The sequence below is a fragment of the Anopheles nili genome, chromosome 2, assembly GCF_943737925.1.
Source record: "Anopheles nili chromosome 2, idAnoNiliSN_F5_01, whole genome shotgun sequence".
NCBI classification, from domain to species: Eukaryota; Metazoa; Arthropoda; class Insecta; order Diptera; family Culicidae; genus Anopheles; species Anopheles nili.
The window spans coordinates 78088876-78106464 of record NC_071291.1 but is presented as its reverse complement, the minus strand read 5'-3'; the positions used below and the strand labels follow the sequence as shown (position 1 = coordinate 78106464).

At 50.3% G+C, this 17589-nt stretch overlaps 1 protein-coding gene across 1 annotated transcript; it reads right to left on the bottom strand.

The window, feature by feature from the left end:
• Positions 1-14036: 14036 nt before the first annotated feature.
• Positions 14037-16706, bottom strand: LOC128730242 (sorting nexin-14-like). Its single transcript, XM_053823276.1, has 7 exons — positions 16588-16706; positions 16382-16514; positions 15434-16307; positions 15091-15367; positions 14779-15021; positions 14535-14716; positions 14037-14460 (listed from the first exon to the last, which is right to left on the bottom strand). Exons 1-7 carry the CDS (start codon positions 16704-16706, stop codon positions 14075-14077), a joined length of 2214 nt encoding a protein of 737 aa, XP_053679251.1. The 3' UTR covers positions 14037-14074.
• Positions 16707-17589: the final 883 nt, after the last annotated feature.

Genomic DNA, 17589 nt, shown 5'->3' with positions numbered 1-17589 from the left:
AAGGGGTGTAGCAGGGGGTGTACCAGGCAAGAGGGGCAAACAGGTGTAGCAGGGGGTGTACCAGGCAAGGGGGGCAAAGGGGTGTAGCAGGGGGTGTGGCAGGCAAGAGGGGCAAACAGGTGTAGCAGGGGGTGTACCAGGCAAGGGGGGCAAAGGGGTGTAGCAGGGGGTGTGGCAGGCAAGAGGGGCAAACAGGTGTAGCAGGGGGTGTACCAGGCAAGGGGGGCAAAGGGGTGTAGCAGGGGGTGTGGCAGGCAAGAGGGGCAAACAGGTGTAGCAGGGGGTGTACCAGGCAAGGGGGGCAAAGGGGTGTAGCAGGGGGTGTGGCAGGCAAGAGGGGCAAACAGGTGTAGCAGGGGGTGTACCAGGCAAGGGGGGCAAAGGGGTGTAGCAGGGGGTGTGGCAGGCAAGAGGGGCAAACAGGTGTAGCAGGGGGTGTACCAGGCAAGGGGGGCAAAGGGGTGTAGCAGGGGGTGTGGCAGGCAAGAGGGGCAAACAGGTGTAGCAGGGGGTGTACCAGGCAAGGGGGGCAAAGGGGTGTAGCAGGGGGTGTGGCAGGCAAGAGGGGCAAACAGGTGTAGCAGGGGGTGTACCAGGCAAGGGGGGCAAAGGGGTGTAGCAGGGGGTGTGGCAGGCAAGAGGGGCAAACAGGTGTAGCAGGGGGTGTACCAGGCAAGGGGGGCAAAGGGGTGTAGCAGGGGGTGTGGCAGGCAAGAGGGGCAAACAGGTGTAGCAGGGGGTGTACCAGGCAAGGGGGGCAAAGGGGTGTAGCAGGGGGTGTGGCAGGCAAGAGGGGCAAACAGGTGTAGCAGGGGGTGTACCAGGCAAGGGGGGCAAAGGGGTGTAGCAGGGGGTGTGGCAGGCAAGAGGGGCAAACAGGTGTAGCAGGGGGTGTACCAGGCAAGGGGGGCAAAGGGGTGTAGCAGGGGGTGTGGCAGGCAAGAGGGGCAAACAGGTGTAGCAGGGGGTGTACCAGGCAAGGGGGGCAAAGGGGTGTAGCAGGGGGTGTGGCAGGCAAGAGGGGCAAACAGGTGTAGCAGGGGGTGTACCAGGCAAGGGGGGCAAAGGGGTGTAGCAGGGGGTGTGGCAGGCAAGAGGGGCAAACAGGTGTAGCAGGGGGTGTACCAGGCAAGGGGGGCAAAGGGGTGTAGCAGGGGGTGTGGCAGGCAAGAGGGGCAAACAGGTGTAGCAGGGGGTGTACCAGGCAAGGGGGGCAAAGGGGTGTAGCAGGGGGTGTGGCAGGCAAGAGGGGCAAACAGGTGTAGCAGGGGGTGTACCAGGCAAGGGGGGCAAAGGGGTGTAGCAGGGGGTGTGGCAGGCAAGAGGGGCAAACAGGTGTAGCAGGGGGTGTACCAGGCAAGGGGGGCAAAGGGGTGTAGCAGGGGGTGTGGCAGGCAAGAGGGGCAAACAGGTGTAGCAGGGGGTGTACCAGGCAAGGGGGGCAAAGGGGTGTAGCAGGGGGTGTGGCAGGCAAGAGGGGCAAACAGGTGTAGCAGGGGGTGTACCAGGCAAGGGGGGCAAAGGGGTGTAGCAGGGGGTGTGGCAGGCAAGAGGGGCAAACAGGTGTAGCAGGGGGTGTACCAGGCAAGGGGGGCAAAGGGGTGTAGCAGGGGGTGTGGCAGGCAAGAGGGGCAAACAGGTGTAGCAGGGGGTGTACCAGGCAAGGGGGGCAAAGGGGTGTAGCAGGGGGTGTGGCAGGCAAGAGGGGCAAACAGGTGTAGCAGGGGGTGTACCAGGCAAGGGGGGCAAAGGGGTGTAGCAGGGGGTGTGGCAGGCAAGAGGGGCAAACAGGTGTAGCAGGGGGTGTACCAGGCAAGGGGGGCAAAGGGGTGTAGCAGGGGGTGTGGCAGGCAAGAGGGGCAAACAGGTGTAGCAGGGGGTGTACCAGGCAAGGGGGGCAAAGGGGTGTAGCAGGGGGTGTGGCAGGCAAGAGGGGCAAACAGGTGTAGCAGGGGGTGTACCAGGCAAGGGGGGCAAAGGGGTGTAGCAGGGGGTGTGGCAGGCAAGAGGGGCAAACAGGTGTAGCAGGGGGTGTACCAGGCAAGGGGGGCAAAGGGGTGTAGCAGGGGGTGTGGCAGGCAAGAGGGGCAAACAGGTGTAGCAGGGGGTGTACCAGGCAAGGGGGGCAAAGGGGTGTAGCAGGGGGTGTGGCAGGCAAGAGGGGCAAACAGGTGTAGCAGGGGGTGTACCAGGCAAGGGGGGCAAAGGGGTGTAGCAGGGGGTGTGGCAGGCAAGAGGGGCAAACAGGTGTAGCAGGGGGTGTACCAGGCAAGGGGGGCAAAGGGGTGTAGCAGGGGGTGTGGCAGGCAAGAGGGGCAAACAGGTGTAGCAGGGGGTGTACCAGGCAAGGGGGGCAAAGGGGTGTAGCAGGGGGTGTGGCAGGCAAGAGGGGCAAACAGGTGTAGCAGGGGGTGTACCAGGCAAGGGGGGCAAAGGGGTGTAGCAGGGGGTGTGGCAGGCAAGAGGGGCAAACAGGTGTAGCAGGGGGTGTACCAGGCAAGGGGGGCAAAGGGGTGTAGCAGGGGGTGTGGCAGGCAAGAGGGGCAAACAGGTGTAGCAGGGGGTGTACCAGGCAAGGGGGGCAAAGGGGTGTAGCAGGGGGTGTGGCAGGCAAGAGGGGCAAACAGGTGTAGCAGGGGGTGTACCAGGCAAGGGGGGCAAAGGGGTGTAGCAGGGGGTGTGGCAGGCAAGAGGGGCAAACAGGTGTAGCAGGGGGTGTACCAGGCAAGGGGGGCAAAGGGGTGTAGCAGGGGGTGTGGCAGGCAAGAGGGGCAAACAGGTGTAGCAGGGGGTGTACCAGGCAAGGGGGGCAAAGGGGTGTAGCAGGGGGTGTGGCAGGCAAGAGGGGCAAACAGGTGTAGCAGGGGGTGTACCAGGCAAGGGGGGCAAAGGGGTGTAGCAGGGGGTGTGGCAGGCAAGAGGGGCAAACAGGTGTAGCAGGGGGTGTACCAGGCAAGGGGGGCAAAGGGGTGTAGCAGGGGGTGTGGCAGGCAAGAGGGGCAAACAGGTGTAGCAGGGGGTGTACCAGGCAAGGGGGGCAAAGGGGTGTAGCAGGGGGTGTGGCAGGCAAGAGGGGCAAACAGGTGTAGCAGGGGGTGTACCAGGCAAGGGGGGCAAAGGGGTGTAGCAGGGGGTGTGGCAGGCAAGAGGGGCAAACAGGTGTAGCAGGGGGTGTACCAGGCAAGGGGGGCAAAGGGGTGTAGCAGGGGGTGTGGCAGGCAAGAGGGGCAAACAGGTGTAGCAGGGGGTGTACCAGGCAAGGGGGGCAAAGGGGTGTAGCAGGGGGTGTGGCAGGCAAGAGGGGCAAACAGGTGTAGCAGGGGGTGTACCAGGCAAGGGGGGCAAAGGGGTGTAGCAGGGGGTGTGGCAGGCAAGAGGGGCAAACAGGTGTAGCAGGGGGTGTACCAGGCAAGGGGGGCAAAGGGGTGTAGCAGGGGGTGTGGCAGGCAAGAGGGGCAAACAGGTGTAGCAGGGGGTGTACCAGGCAAGGGGGGCAAAGGGGTGTAGCAGGGGGTGTGGCAGGCAAGAGGGGCAAACAGGTGTAGCAGGGGGTGTACCAGGCAAGGGGGGCAAAGGGGTGTAGCAGGGGGTGTGGCAGGCAAGAGGGGCAAACAGGTGTAGCAGGGGGTGTACCAGGCAAGGGGGGCAAAGGGGTGTAGCAGGGGGTGTGGCAGGCAAGAGGGGCAAACAGGTGTAGCAGGGGGTGTACCAGGCAAGGGGGGCAAAGGGGTGTAGCAGGGGGTGTGGCAGGCAAGAGGGGCAAACAGGTGTAGCAGGGGGTGTACCAGGCAAGGGGGGCAAAGGGGTGTAGCAGGGGGTGTGGCAGGCAAGAGGGGCAAACAGGTGTAGCAGGGGGTGTACCAGGCAAGGGGGGCAAAGGGGTGTAGCAGGGGGTGTGGCAGGCAAGAGGGGCAAACAGGTGTAGCAGGGGGTGTACCAGGCAAGGGGGGCAAAGGGGTGTAGCAGGGGGTGTGGCAGGCAAGAGGGGCAAACAGGTGTAGCAGGGGGTGTACCAGGCAAGGGGGGCAAAGGGGTGTAGCAGGGGGTGTGGCAGGCAAGAGGGGCAAACAGGTGTAGCAGGGGGTGTACCAGGCAAGGGGGGCAAAGGGGTGTAGCAGGGGGTGTGGCAGGCAAGAGGGGCAAACAGGTGTAGCAGGGGGTGTACCAGGCAAGGGGGGCAAAGGGGTGTAGCAGGGGGTGTGGCAGGCAAGAGGGGCAAACAGGTGTAGCAGGGGGTGTACCAGGCAAGGGGGGCAAAGGGGTGTAGCAGGGGGTGTGGCAGGCAAGAGGGGCAAACAGGTGTAGCAGGGGGTGTACCAGGCAAGGGGGGCAAAGGGGTGTAGCAGGGGGTGTGGCAGGCAAGAGGGGCAAACAGGTGTAGCAGGGGGTGTACCAGGCAAGGGGGGCAAAGGGGTGTAGCAGGGGGTGTGGCAGGCAAGAGGGGCAAACAGGTGTAGCAGGGGGTGTACCAGGCAAGGGGGGCAAAGGGGTGTAGCAGGGGGTGTGGCAGGCAAGAGGGGCAAACAGGTGTAGCAGGGGGTGTACCAGGCAAGGGGGGCAAAGGGGTGTAGCAGGGGGTGTGGCAGGCAAGAGGGGCAAACAGGTGTAGCAGGGGGTGTACCAGGCAAGGGGGGCAAAGGGGTGTAGCAGGGGGTGTGGCAGGCAAGAGGGGCAAACAGGTGTAGCAGGGGGTGTACCAGGCAAGGGGGGCAAAGGGGTGTAGCAGGGGGTGTGGCAGGCAAGAGGGGCAAACAGGTGTAGCAGGGGGTGTACCAGGCAAGGGGGGCAAAGGGGTGTAGCAGGGGGTGTGGCAGGCAAGAGGGGCAAACAGGTGTAGCAGGGGGTGTACCAGGCAAGGGGGGCAAAGGGGTGTAGCAGGGGGTGTGGCAGGCAAGAGGGGCAAACAGGTGTAGCAGGGGGTGTACCAGGCAAGGGGGGCAAAGGGGTGTAGCAGGGGGTGTGGCAGGCAAGAGGGGCAAACAGGTGTAGCAGGGGGTGTACCAGGCAAGGGGGGCAAAGGGGTGTAGCAGGGGGTGTGGCAGGCAAGAGGGGCAAACAGGTGTAGCAGGGGGTGTACCAGGCAAGGGGGGCAAAGGGGTGTAGCAGGGGGTGTGGCAGGCAAGAGGGGCAAACAGGTGTAGCAGGGGGTGTACCAGGCAAGGGGGGCAAAGGGGTGTAGCAGGGGGTGTGGCAGGCAAGAGGGGCAAACAGGTGTAGCAGGGGGTGTACCAGGCAAGGGGGGCAAAGGGGTGTAGCAGGGGGTGTGGCAGGCAAGAGGGGCAAACAGGTGTAGCAGGGGGTGTACCAGGCAAGGGGGGCAAAGGGGTGTAGCAGGGGGTGTGGCAGGCAAGAGGGGCAAACAGGTGTAGCAGGGGGTGTACCAGGCAAGGGGGGCAAAGGGGTGTAGCAGGGGGTGTGGCAGGCAAGAGGGGCAAACAGGTGTAGCAGGGGGTGTACCAGGCAAGGGGGGCAAAGGGGTGTAGCAGGGGGTGTGGCAGGCAAGAGGGGCAAACAGGTGTAGCAGGGGGTGTACCAGGCAAGGGGGGCAAAGGGGTGTAGCAGGGGGTGTGGCAGGCAAGAGGGGCAAACAGGTGTAGCAGGGGGTGTACCAGGCAAGGGGGGCAAAGGGGTGTAGCAGGGGGTGTGGCAGGCAAGAGGGGCAAACAGGTGTAGCAGGGGGTGTACCAGGCAAGGGGGGCAAAGGGGTGTAGCAGGGGGTGTGGCAGGCAAGAGGGGCAAACAGGTGTAGCAGGGGGTGTACCAGGCAAGGGGGGCAAAGGGGTGTAGCAGGGGGTGTGGCAGGCAAGAGGGGCAAACAGGTGTAGCAGGGGGTGTACCAGGCAAGGGGGGCAAAGGGGTGTAGCAGGGGGTGTGGCAGGCAAGAGGGGCAAACAGGTGTAGCAGGGGGTGTACCAGGCAAGGGGGGCAAAGGGGTGTAGCAGGGGGTGTGGCAGGCAAGAGGGGCAAAGGGGTGTAGCAGGGGGTGTACCAGGCAAGGGGGGCAAAGGGGTGTAGCAGGGGGTGTGGCAGGCAAGGGGGGCAAACGGGTGTAGCAGGGGGTGTAGCAGGCAAGAGGGGCAAAGGGGTGTAGCAGGGGGTGTGGCAGGCAAGAGGGGCAAACAGGTGTAGCAGGGGGTGTACCAGGCAAGGGGGGCAAAGGGGTGTAGCAGGGGGTGTGGCAGGCAAGAGGGGCAAACAGGTGTAGCAGGGGGTGTACCAGGCAAGGGGGGCAAAGGGGTGTAGCAGGGGGTGTGGCAGGCAAGAGGGGCAAACAGGTGTAGCAGGGGGTGTACCAGGCAAGGGGGGCAAAGGGGTGTAGCAGGGGGTGTGGCAGGCAAGAGGGGCAAACAGGTGTAGCAGGGGGTGTACCAGGCAAGGGGGGCAAAGGGGTGTAGCAGGGGGTGTGGCAGGCAAGAGGGGCAAACAGGTGTAGCAGGGGGTGTACCAGGCAAGGGGGGCAAAGGGGTGTAGCAGGGGGTGTGGCAGGCAAGAGGGGCAAACAGGTGTAGCAGGGGGTGTACCAGGCAAGGGGGGCAAAGGGGTGTAGCAGGGGGTGTGGCAGGCAAGAGGGGCAAACAGGTGTAGCAGGGGGTGTACCAGGCAAGGGGGGCAAAGGGGTGTAGCAGGGGGTGTGGCAGGCAAGAGGGGCAAACAGGTGTAGCAGGGGGTGTACCAGGCAAGGGGGGCAAAGGGGTGTAGCAGGGGGTGTGGCAGGCAAGAGGGGCAAACAGGTGTAGCAGGGGGTGTACCAGGCAAGGGGGGCAAAGGGGTGTAGCAGGGGGTGTGGCAGGCAAGAGGGGCAAACAGGTGTAGCAGGGGGTGTACCAGGCAAGGGGGGCAAAGGGGTGTAGCAGGGGGTGTGGCAGGCAAGAGGGGCAAACAGGTGTAGCAGGGGGTGTACCAGGCAAGGGGGGCAAAGGGGTGTAGCAGGGGGTGTGGCAGGCAAGAGGGGCAAACAGGTGTAGCAGGGGGTGTACCAGGCAAGGGGGGCAAAGGGGTGTAGCAGGGGGTGTGGCAGGCAAGAGGGGCAAACAGGTGTAGCAGGGGGTGTACCAGGCAAGGGGGGCAAAGGGGTGTAGCAGGGGGTGTGGCAGGCAAGAGGGGCAAACAGGTGTAGCAGGGGGTGTACCAGGCAAGGGGGGCAAAGGGGTGTAGCAGGGGGTGTGGCAGGCAAGAGGGGCAAACAGGTGTAGCAGGGGGTGTACCAGGCAAGGGGGGCAAAGGGGTGTAGCAGGGGGGTGTGGCAGGCAAGAGGGGCAAACAGGTGTAGCAGGGGGTGTACCAGGCAAGGGGGGCAAAGGGGTGTAGCAGGGGGTGTGGCAGGCAAGAGGGGCAAACAGGTGTAGCAGGGGGTGTACCAGGCAAGGGGGGCAAAGGGGTGTAGCAGGGGGTGTGGCAGGCAAGAGGGGCAAACAGGTGTAGCAGGGGGTGTACCAGGCAAGGGGGGCAAAGGGGTGTAGCAGGGGGTGTGGCAGGCAAGAGGGGCAAACAGGTGTAGCAGGGGGTGTACCAGGCAAGGGGGGCAAAGGGGTGTAGCAGGGGGTGTGGCAGGCAAGAGGGGCAAACAGGTGTAGCAGGGGGTGTACCAGGCAAGGGGGGCAAAGGGGTGTAGCAGGGGGTGTGGCAGGCAAGAGGGGCAAACAGGTGTAGCAGGGGGTGTACCAGGCAAGGGGGGCAAAGGGGTGTAGCAGGGGGTGTGGCAGGCAAGAGGGGCAAACAGGTGTAGCAGGGGGTGTACCAGGCAAGGGGGGCAAAGGGGTGTAGCAGGGGGTGTGGCAGGCAAGAGGGGCAAACAGGTGTAGCAGGGGGTGTACCAGGCAAGGGGGGCAAAGGGGTGTAGCAGGGGGTGTGGCAGGCAAGAGGGGCAAACAGGTGTAGCAGGGGGTGTACCAGGCAAGGGGGGCAAAGGGGTGTAGCAGGGGGTGTGGCAGGCAAGAGGGGCAAACAGGTGTAGCAGGGGGTGTACCAGGCAAGGGGGGCAAAGGGGTGTAGCAGGGGGTGTGGCAGGCAAGAGGGGCAAACAGGTGTAGCAGGGGGTGTACCAGGCAAGGGGGGCAAAGGGGTGTAGCAGGGGGTGTGGCAGGCAAGAGGGGCAAACAGGTGTAGCAGGGGGTGTACCAGGCAAGGGGGGCAAAGGGGTGTAGCAGGGGGTGTGGCAGGCAAGAGGGGCAAACAGGTGTAGCAGGGGGTGTACCAGGCAAGGGGGGCAAAGGGGTGTAGCAGGGGGTGTGGCAGGCAAGAGGGGCAAACAGGTGTAGCAGGGGGTGTACCAGGCAAGGGGGGCAAAGGGGTGTAGCAGGGGGTGTGGCAGGCAAGAGGGGCAAACAGGTGTAGCAGGGGGTGTACCAGGCAAGGGGGGCAAAGGGGTGTAGCAGGGGGTGTGGCAGGCAAGAGGGGCAAACAGGTGTAGCAGGGGGTGTACCAGGCAAGGGGGGCAAAGGGGTGTAGCAGGGGGTGTGGCAGGCAAGAGGGGCAAACAGGTGTAGCAGGGGGTGTACCAGGCAAGGGGGGCAAAGGGGTGTAGCAGGGGGTGTGGCAGGCAAGAGGGGCAAACAGGTGTAGCAGGGGGTGTACCAGGCAAGGGGGGCAAAGGGGTGTAGCAGGGGGTGTGGCAGGCAAGAGGGGCAAACAGGTGTAGCAGGGGGTGTACCAGGCAAGGGGGGCAAAGGGGTGTAGCAGGGGGTGTGGCAGGCAAGAGGGGCAAACAGGTGTAGCAGGGGGTGTACCAGGCAAGGGGGGCAAAGGGGTGTAGCAGGGGGTGTGGCAGGCAAGAGGGGCAAACAGGTGTAGCAGGGGGTGTACCAGGCAAGGGGGGCAAAGGGGTGTAGCAGGGGGTGTGGCAGGCAAGAGGGGCAAACAGGTGTAGCAGGGGGTGTACCAGGCAAGGGGGGCAAAGGGGTGTAGCAGGGGGTGTGGCAGGCAAGAGGGGCAAACAGGTGTAGCAGGGGGTGTACCAGGCAAGGGGGGCAAAGGGGTGTAGCAGGGGGTGTGGCAGGAAGAAGGAGTGGGAGTGATTACAAGAAGAATGTATCTGAAATAAAGAATATTTAAGAATGAAACCTAGATCAAAACAATCGCTCAATAAATAAAATAATTAGTTATGTAATAATTGCAACAATAAATGTTTACCCTGAAACAATATGGTAACAATTTTGAATTTATATAAACCGTTTGTGTGTCATTACATGATTCAAACCAGTGTGCAACTTTCACTATAATATTTCAAGCTGCTAGCTCTTCCCACTTTTGCACAAATTGCGGAACAATTTCTTCAATCCAAAACAAATGACACCCATTTTGAATTCACTGCATCAATTTGTGAGTCATACGATGCGCCCTGTCACGGCGCAACTTTCGTTAAAACATTTCAACCCGCTAGCTATTACCTCTTTTGCACAATTTGCAAAATTATTATTTCAACCAAAAGAATAGGCCGCCCTGTGGAATTTACTATTTTCATTTCAGTATCAATACATGTCCCCTGCCTAACACCAACTTTTACTAGAATATTTCAACGCTCTAACGCTGCACAATTTGCGTAACACTATTTTTCAACCCCACAAATAGGGCGTCATTTTTAATTTACAGCAACCATTTGTGTGTTATCAGAAGTGACCAGCCAGGGCGCAACTTTCAAAAGAACATTTCATCCCGCTAGATCTAAACACTTTTGCATAAATTGCAAAACAATTTAAAAACCCCGAAAAAAGCCGACATTTTGAATTTTAATCAACCGTTTGCGTGTCATAACATGTGCCACAACTTTTATTAGAACACTTCAACTCGCAAGCCTATACCGTTTTTGCACAATTAGCGACAAACTATTTTCAACCCCATTAAAAGGCCGCCAATTTGAAAATAAATGACTATATAAACTTATATATATATATATATATATATATATATATATATATATATATATATATATATATATATATATATATATATATATATATATATATATATATATATATATGTATATATATATATATATGTAAATAATATATATTTATATATTTATTTTTATATATATATATATATATATATATATATATATATATATATATATATATATATATATATATATATATATATATAAATAATATATATTTATATATTTATATATATGTATATATATATATATATATATATTATATATATGTATATATATATATATATATATATATATATATATATATATATATATATATATATATATATATATATATATATATTTATATATATATGTATGTATATATATATATATATATATATATATATATATATATATATATATATATATATATATATATATATATATATATATATATATATATATATATATATATATATATATATATATATGTAAATAATATATATTTATATATTTATATATATTGATTTATATCAATATGTATCAAAATTTATTAAAAAAGGTACTTACATATTTTTAACAACAAGCATACATGCTGTTAGATATCACAACAATCAATTGTATATCTCTTGATGTGTCCTGTCTGGGCTGAACTTTTCCAAACACATTTCAATCAGATAGCTCTTGCCGTTTTCGCACTGTTAACAAAACACGTTTTTAAACGGCTTAAAAAAGCCACCTTTTTGAAATTACCACAATCACTTGTATTTCATTCGATGTGTCCTGCCTAGGCGAAACTTTTGTGGGGACATTTATGCCCGCTAGTTTAAAAAAAACTAAACTTATTTGTCGACCGCCATTTTATATATGTCTAGGCGCAACTTTCACAAGCACATTACTGCCCGCTAACTCTGACCGTTTGATTCTGCTTCCTGTTACCGATAAGATGGGATATATATGTGCTTTTTGGTCTCTCCGTAGATAACGGACAGTGACCCCGTGGGTGCAAACGATCACGAGCTAATCACGAGCTAACCCGAATCCTTCTTCGGCCAAGTACTTTAACGATCGGAGTTTTTTCACACAGCCACACGCAATGTCGACTAGCTTTTACCATTTTACACTATTAACAAAACTTATTAGTCGACCACCAAAAACGATCGACATTTTATATATCGCTAGGCGCAAGGTTCACTAGAACATTACTGAACGCTAACTCTTACCGTTTGATTCTGCCTCCTGTGACCGATAAGATGGGATATATATGTGCTTTTTGGTCTCTCCGTAGATAACGGACAGTGACCCCGTGGGTGCAAACGATCACGAACTAATAACGAGCTAACCCGAATCCTTCTTCGGCCAAGTACTTTAACGAACGGAGTTTTTTTCACACAGACACACACAAGGTCCACTAGCTTTTACCGTTTTACACTATTAACAAAACTCATTTGTCGACCGCCATTTTATGTATGTCTAAGCGCACCTTTCGCTAGAACATTACTGCCCGCTAACTCTTACCGTTTGATTCTGCTTCCTGTTACCGATAAGATGGGATATAAATGTGCTTTTTGGTCTCTCCCTAGATAACGGACAGTGACCCCGTGGGTGCACACGATCACGAACTAATCCCGAACTAATCCGAATCTTTCTTGCGCCAACTGCTTAAACGATCGCAGTTTTTTTTTCACACAGGCACACGCAATGTCGACTAGCTTTTACCGTTTTACACTATTAACAAAACTTATTAGTCGACCTCCAAAAACGATCGACATTTTATATATGTCTAGGCGCAAGTTTCACTAGAACATTACTGAACGCTAATTCTTACCGTTTGATTCTGCCTCCTGTTACCAATAAGACGGGATATATATGTGCTTTTTGGTCTCTGCATAGATAACGGACAGTGACCCCGTGGGTGCAAACGATCACGAGCTAATCTGAATCCTTCTTCGTCCAAGTACTTTAACGATCGGAGTTTTTTTTACACAAACACACGCAATGTATTAGGCTAGAAGACAGTCACACCAATAAGAACGAAGAAACGTTTGCACTCGCGAGGTCACTATCCACGGACCAAAAAGCACATGTGTATATCCTTCCTTCGGCCGACCCGCCGAACCACCAAGGAGGTGTAGTGCTTATCACCGTCTCTCCCAAAAATCATTCGCAAATAGAACGAGTAATAACTGTAGCTTAAGCCGCGGATGGGCAGGTTCGACGCACGACATTACAGATCGCAAATAGCGCGTTAGTACAACCGGCCACTAAGATAGCAGTACTAGATGTGGAGCGCCAAAATCACGAAGCGAAAGTGATAGCGTGAGAGAATAGTGTGCCTGCCAAGGGGACCCGGCGGTAAAAATGCTCTCGCTCTATAACGGTCTAATGCGTTCCTTCGCGAACCGGTTTAAACGCTTGCGACGATAAGCTTTTAAACCGAAAGAAAAGTCGACTTATAAAAAGCCAAAGCGGGCGCCCTGCATTCCTTTACAACCGATATTCACAGGAAATAAAGAAATTACCCTTTTGTTGTATCATCGCTGAGGCTGAAAAAAGGTTTTTAATCAATTATCAAATGCAAGCGTTGTATTCGCAATAAAGATCAAACCAAAAAATCATCTGGAACTGTTAAGTTCAAAAATATGTACGTAAATCGTCGAACTAGCATGTAGTCAAACTATGGACTGCACAAATAAATCTATAAACTATAAAAAATTACCAAAATAGTGGGTTGCATATAATTGGAGACGAATTTCATCGAAAACTAACTAATGTTATCGGGCGAAGACCTTAACACATTTTAATCAACAAGGAAGGGGTGTAATTACAGTAATCCACATACGATGCAAACATACTTACTTGATTGGAATTTAAAGCGTTTCTAACAAAAAGTACAGACAGAAATGTAATTATATCCAGTTCTTTATTTAATGTATTTCATAACACACATTTGGTGCGTGTTCTATTTGTGGCATTTGATGATTCCAATGTTATCAAAAATATGATATAATGATGCAAAAGATGCACGATTGGCTATAATCTAAACATAAATCTGTTTTTTTTTTCAAAAAATTTTTGTTGTTGTTTTATAAACTATCTATGTTTTACAAAATCTATATTATCAGAATTAAGCTTGAGATTTAATTTTGTAATTTTATTAAAATCTTTGCTCAGCTTAAACATATTTATAAATTTTATAAATAAAATATAACAATTCGGAACGCTAAATCAACAATTTCACGCTATTCACAAAACAGTTTTCTCAACCTCCCAAAAGCCCACCATTTTGAAATCTTAATAATCATTTATATATCATTCGATGTGTCCTGTCTATGTGCAGCTTCCACTGGTACGTTACAGTTCACTAACTGTTATCGTTTCCGCACAACTTACAAAACACTTTTTGTAACCACAAAAAACGGCTACATTTTAAATCTACAGCAAACGTTTGTGGATCATAAAATATGCCCTGCTAGGGCGTAACTTTTGTTAGATCGTTTCAACTCTTTTTTCGAACTACAAGAACAAATAAATAAAACTGGCGAAAAATTTCATGTCTTATATTGCTTTAAACCCATAGTTAACATGTAAAGTAACGCGCGTGTAAATTTTTTGACAAGATCAACAATAATGCATGATTTGTTGTTCAACACAGCATAGTTATTATGTTAAATATCACGTTATGTGTTATTTCAAAGCACAACCGCAGATTGGGCATTTCCTCCCAATAGCCACAAAACACCTTATCCCGGGCGTATTCGGTAAGATTCGTTCGTTTTCATTACAAAAAAATCTAAATCACAAACAAATTCTAAATAAAAAGTTTAACTAAAAATTAACATTTCTAATACAACCTCTTGCCAAATCAAATATAATTCGATCCATTAAAATAATAGGACAACAGGCAAATGAATAAACATGTTGATTACAATTAAAATATGCCATTTGAAAAGCATAATTGCAAAATCAGATTAAAAAAACGTTTCGTTATATTAAAAAATCGGGAAAACAGGGTTTTGTGATTTAACCTTAGCTTCTGCTTGCATCGTAAAATGAAAAAAAAACAAGTTAGTTTCTGTTGGAAAAGCATCCTCAATACACACTTTAACAATTTCTGTTGATTGTGTACTGTTTTAACAAACCGTTATATTTCGTATTTCTATTTCATCAATACTTGCTTCAGCTCAACATCGCCGAAGGCTATTTGTTACATAATAGTTCATTCATTTCCGGAAACATCTCCAACAACACAATATCAAATAAGCAATAAATAAGATGTTTGTTAAGCACTGGCGACTGCAACACGTCCGCTACATTGCCTAAACCGTTTCGAGTGTCCTGCAGTCGCTTACGGGCTTCCTGTTGTCTTCTCAGCAGTGTTGCAGGTGTTGGTTCCATCTGCTTTCGCAAGAAAATGTGTTCCCGCAGAATGTTGACAAGCTTTGCCAGCCGATTTTCCTTTAATCCACTGCTAATTAGCTTCACTACGAAAACGTTAATTAAGGTGTCTACAGTTTGACGCGAAACGCCGCAACAAGCTAGAACCAGTCGAACGACGAACAGGGGAGCATTCAGCACTTTAACCACTACGATAAAAATAACATTGTGGATTAGCTCATGCATCTATCTTATGTTTCTATGACTAAGTATACATCCTTACGTATGTAAATAAAGCACTGAGAAGGTCCCCGAACACTATGTGACATCAATGTTGTGGTATGGGTGTATTTCGATGATTTTTTCAGCTCAAACAAATCCCCAAACACAACACTTTGGCCAGGCAATTTTATTTTCCTGCTAACCGGTTCATTTTCCTGTGCCACGTCTTCGCCTACGTCAGGGCTGGTGAGAAAAGAAAACAATTTAACGATTCCAACCGGTTTAACCGCAAGAGACAATCAAACCTTTGTTCGATGGAATGCATAAAAGTATTCATGAAAACATCCAAGCTTTGGCCTTTCTCCTTGCGAAGTTTTTGCGTGACGGAGCTATAAATGTTGTTTCCAGGATGAGTATCATTTAAAGCATCCCACACCGTGGGAGATTCAGTAGCTTCGATTGGGGCCCCATCAACAGCGCCACGAATCACTTCCTTAAATTTAGCACTCAGCTTTATCCCCGAACCACCGCTAGTTCCTTCACCCTCCCTGTACGTGATAAATAAAAGTTTGAGTTATTTTTGCGAAATTAATCAAGCGTTCCTGGATTTTATGTACCTTTTGTTAGCGAATTTCTTGATTTCGCGCTCTCCATAAACTAAGGCAAAATATTCCGATGTTTTGCTAAATTCTTTTACCCACTTTTCTTCAAGTTTTTGCCGTGTCTGATTGTAAGCTTCCGTAAGAGTAGTGGCGCCACCATGGTCTAGATCAGATCCGGTTAATACTAGCGTATGATACTTACGGAGCAAATTTTCCGACTGCTGATGCAACGATGAAAGCTTGCTCGGATCAGTTGTTATATGTGGGTCTTCTAATTCCTTGTTCAGATTATCTTCATGCAATAAATAGGGAATGATGAAATAAGGGAGGAAACCACGTGTTTGCGCACTAAACCTACCTACATCCAGACAGAACTGTAGTAAATCCACCGATCCCTCCTTGATTAAAAACTGCATAAAATAGTACAATTTTTCCTTGTCTTGCCAGAGATAGAGAGTATTATGAGGGAGGATTGCAAGCTCTGTGCCACGATGTTTACTCTTTCCCAGACTTCGGGTAACAAAATCGTCCAACATGTTAACTTTTTCATAAGGCGACCGTCCATTGGACGCAACATTTTTTATCTTATGTGAAGCGTCCCTTGTACGTCGTTCATCAGTCGCAAATATTATGAGCAAGTTGACAAGGTTTGGATCTGCGATCACGTCCAGTACTGGCAAAAGCACCCAAAAGGTGAGCAGCTCCTTGACGAGATTGAAAAAAATTTTGCTGCTCGTATTTTCTACAGTGAAAAGTTTTGGAATGAGCACCTTTGCAATCCCTCGGAGATAGTTTAGTTCCGCTGCCCGGTTCAGTACCGCCGGGTGAATTTGATACTCATCGATGACGAACGTTTTCGCTAGCTTATCCATCGGAACGCGATCGACCAGCAACATCTTAGCAATAATCTCGTAGTGTACAAACACTACAGGTAGCAATCGGTTCATTATCACACTAACAGCATCCACTTGCTTCGCCCGCACTATTAATCGACATATTGCATCGCGTAAAGAGCATTTTAAATGGTACACAAAATCTTCATCCGGGGTCACTCGGTTGTACCATATAAGGATAAAGTTGTCTAATATATGTGTAAAGAATGCATCAATGGCCTCATCTAGCGACCGATCAATGCGAGGCAACGGTGTCGCCCGTAGGGGTTGGTTGCGATTGTGTTGTCTTGAACATTGTTCATTGCCGCAAACACTGCATCCGTTGCTATTCGAATACTGCTAAAAAGATAAATTCGATAAAATTCAATCCACATTCAATACTGCTTACAAATTGTTCTAATGTGGCTACAAACTTTATCATTGGGAGCAACAAAATCTTTGATTTTCTGCAGGCATCTTCCGAAGGAGTTCTTATGATTCAACACAAACACAGCTGCCGTACAACCATTGATGAAAAACAGCAATATAACAACGCCAATGATGAAACTAACATAATTTATTGAAAAACAAACGTATGAAATGGATAAATCTTGCATTTTCATTAAGCAATCAAACTTACCTGACGTAAAACGTACAACTGAAGGATACTAACAACACTGCTGCAGCAATCAAACGCGCTATATCATCGTGATAAAATTTCATCACTATATCCTTGACGGTATGTATTAAAATATGCATTTTCTTCTGCACGATGGAGGAAGAAAATAAGCTGAAAATAATAATTTTCTTCCTTGGTTTGACATTTCCCGCCCGCAGTTACCAGATGCCATCAACCTAAAAACAACAATACACCGAAGGTACAGGGGTACAAATTTGACATTTAACCGTTCATTTTCCACAGAGCTGTTTTGATTCAATGATGCTATAAAAAACAGAAACTCGATTTAGATGAGCCTGTTTTAGATGCTTTTCATCACATTTAATTTAAAGTAATTCAAATTCATTTCTTGAAATATTTGGTATCCTTTAAATAGTAATATTTAAACAACAAATAATCAAGACCAATATTTGAGTAAAAGCTCTATACCGAGAACCGACGAAAACACATGGAATATAAAGATGTACTTTTTGTGTTACTGCTGTTGAGCATCATCAAACATAAAATCTATTTCCATTTAGCATTACTTTATCTGATAACATGAGGCGTATTCATCAACCAAGGCGTCTTTTTCTGATTGCTGTCGGGCAAATTTCATATACTAGCGGCAGTAAGCAGGAAAAGACACATTGATTTACTGTACAACGGTAGTTTTCATTTAAACATGACTGTAGATTTTGAAATCACTTTAGAGCCTACATACATAAAGAGAGCTGCTCCTATCGCACACATTTTACATTGAATAAATCAAACTATTTGTCAGGAAAACGCAATTAACATTAATAATATATTAATAATATAGTTCAACACACCTAGAAACTATTCCTCTCGCTCATGCATTTTTTGCGACTTTTGTAAGAATCAATTCATTGTGCTAAATTCGCTTGTTAAGCCCTCGTGGTAACATGCTTGGTTTGTGTCTCAGATGTAAAATCCTTGCATTTTAGTTAGAACCTAGAAATT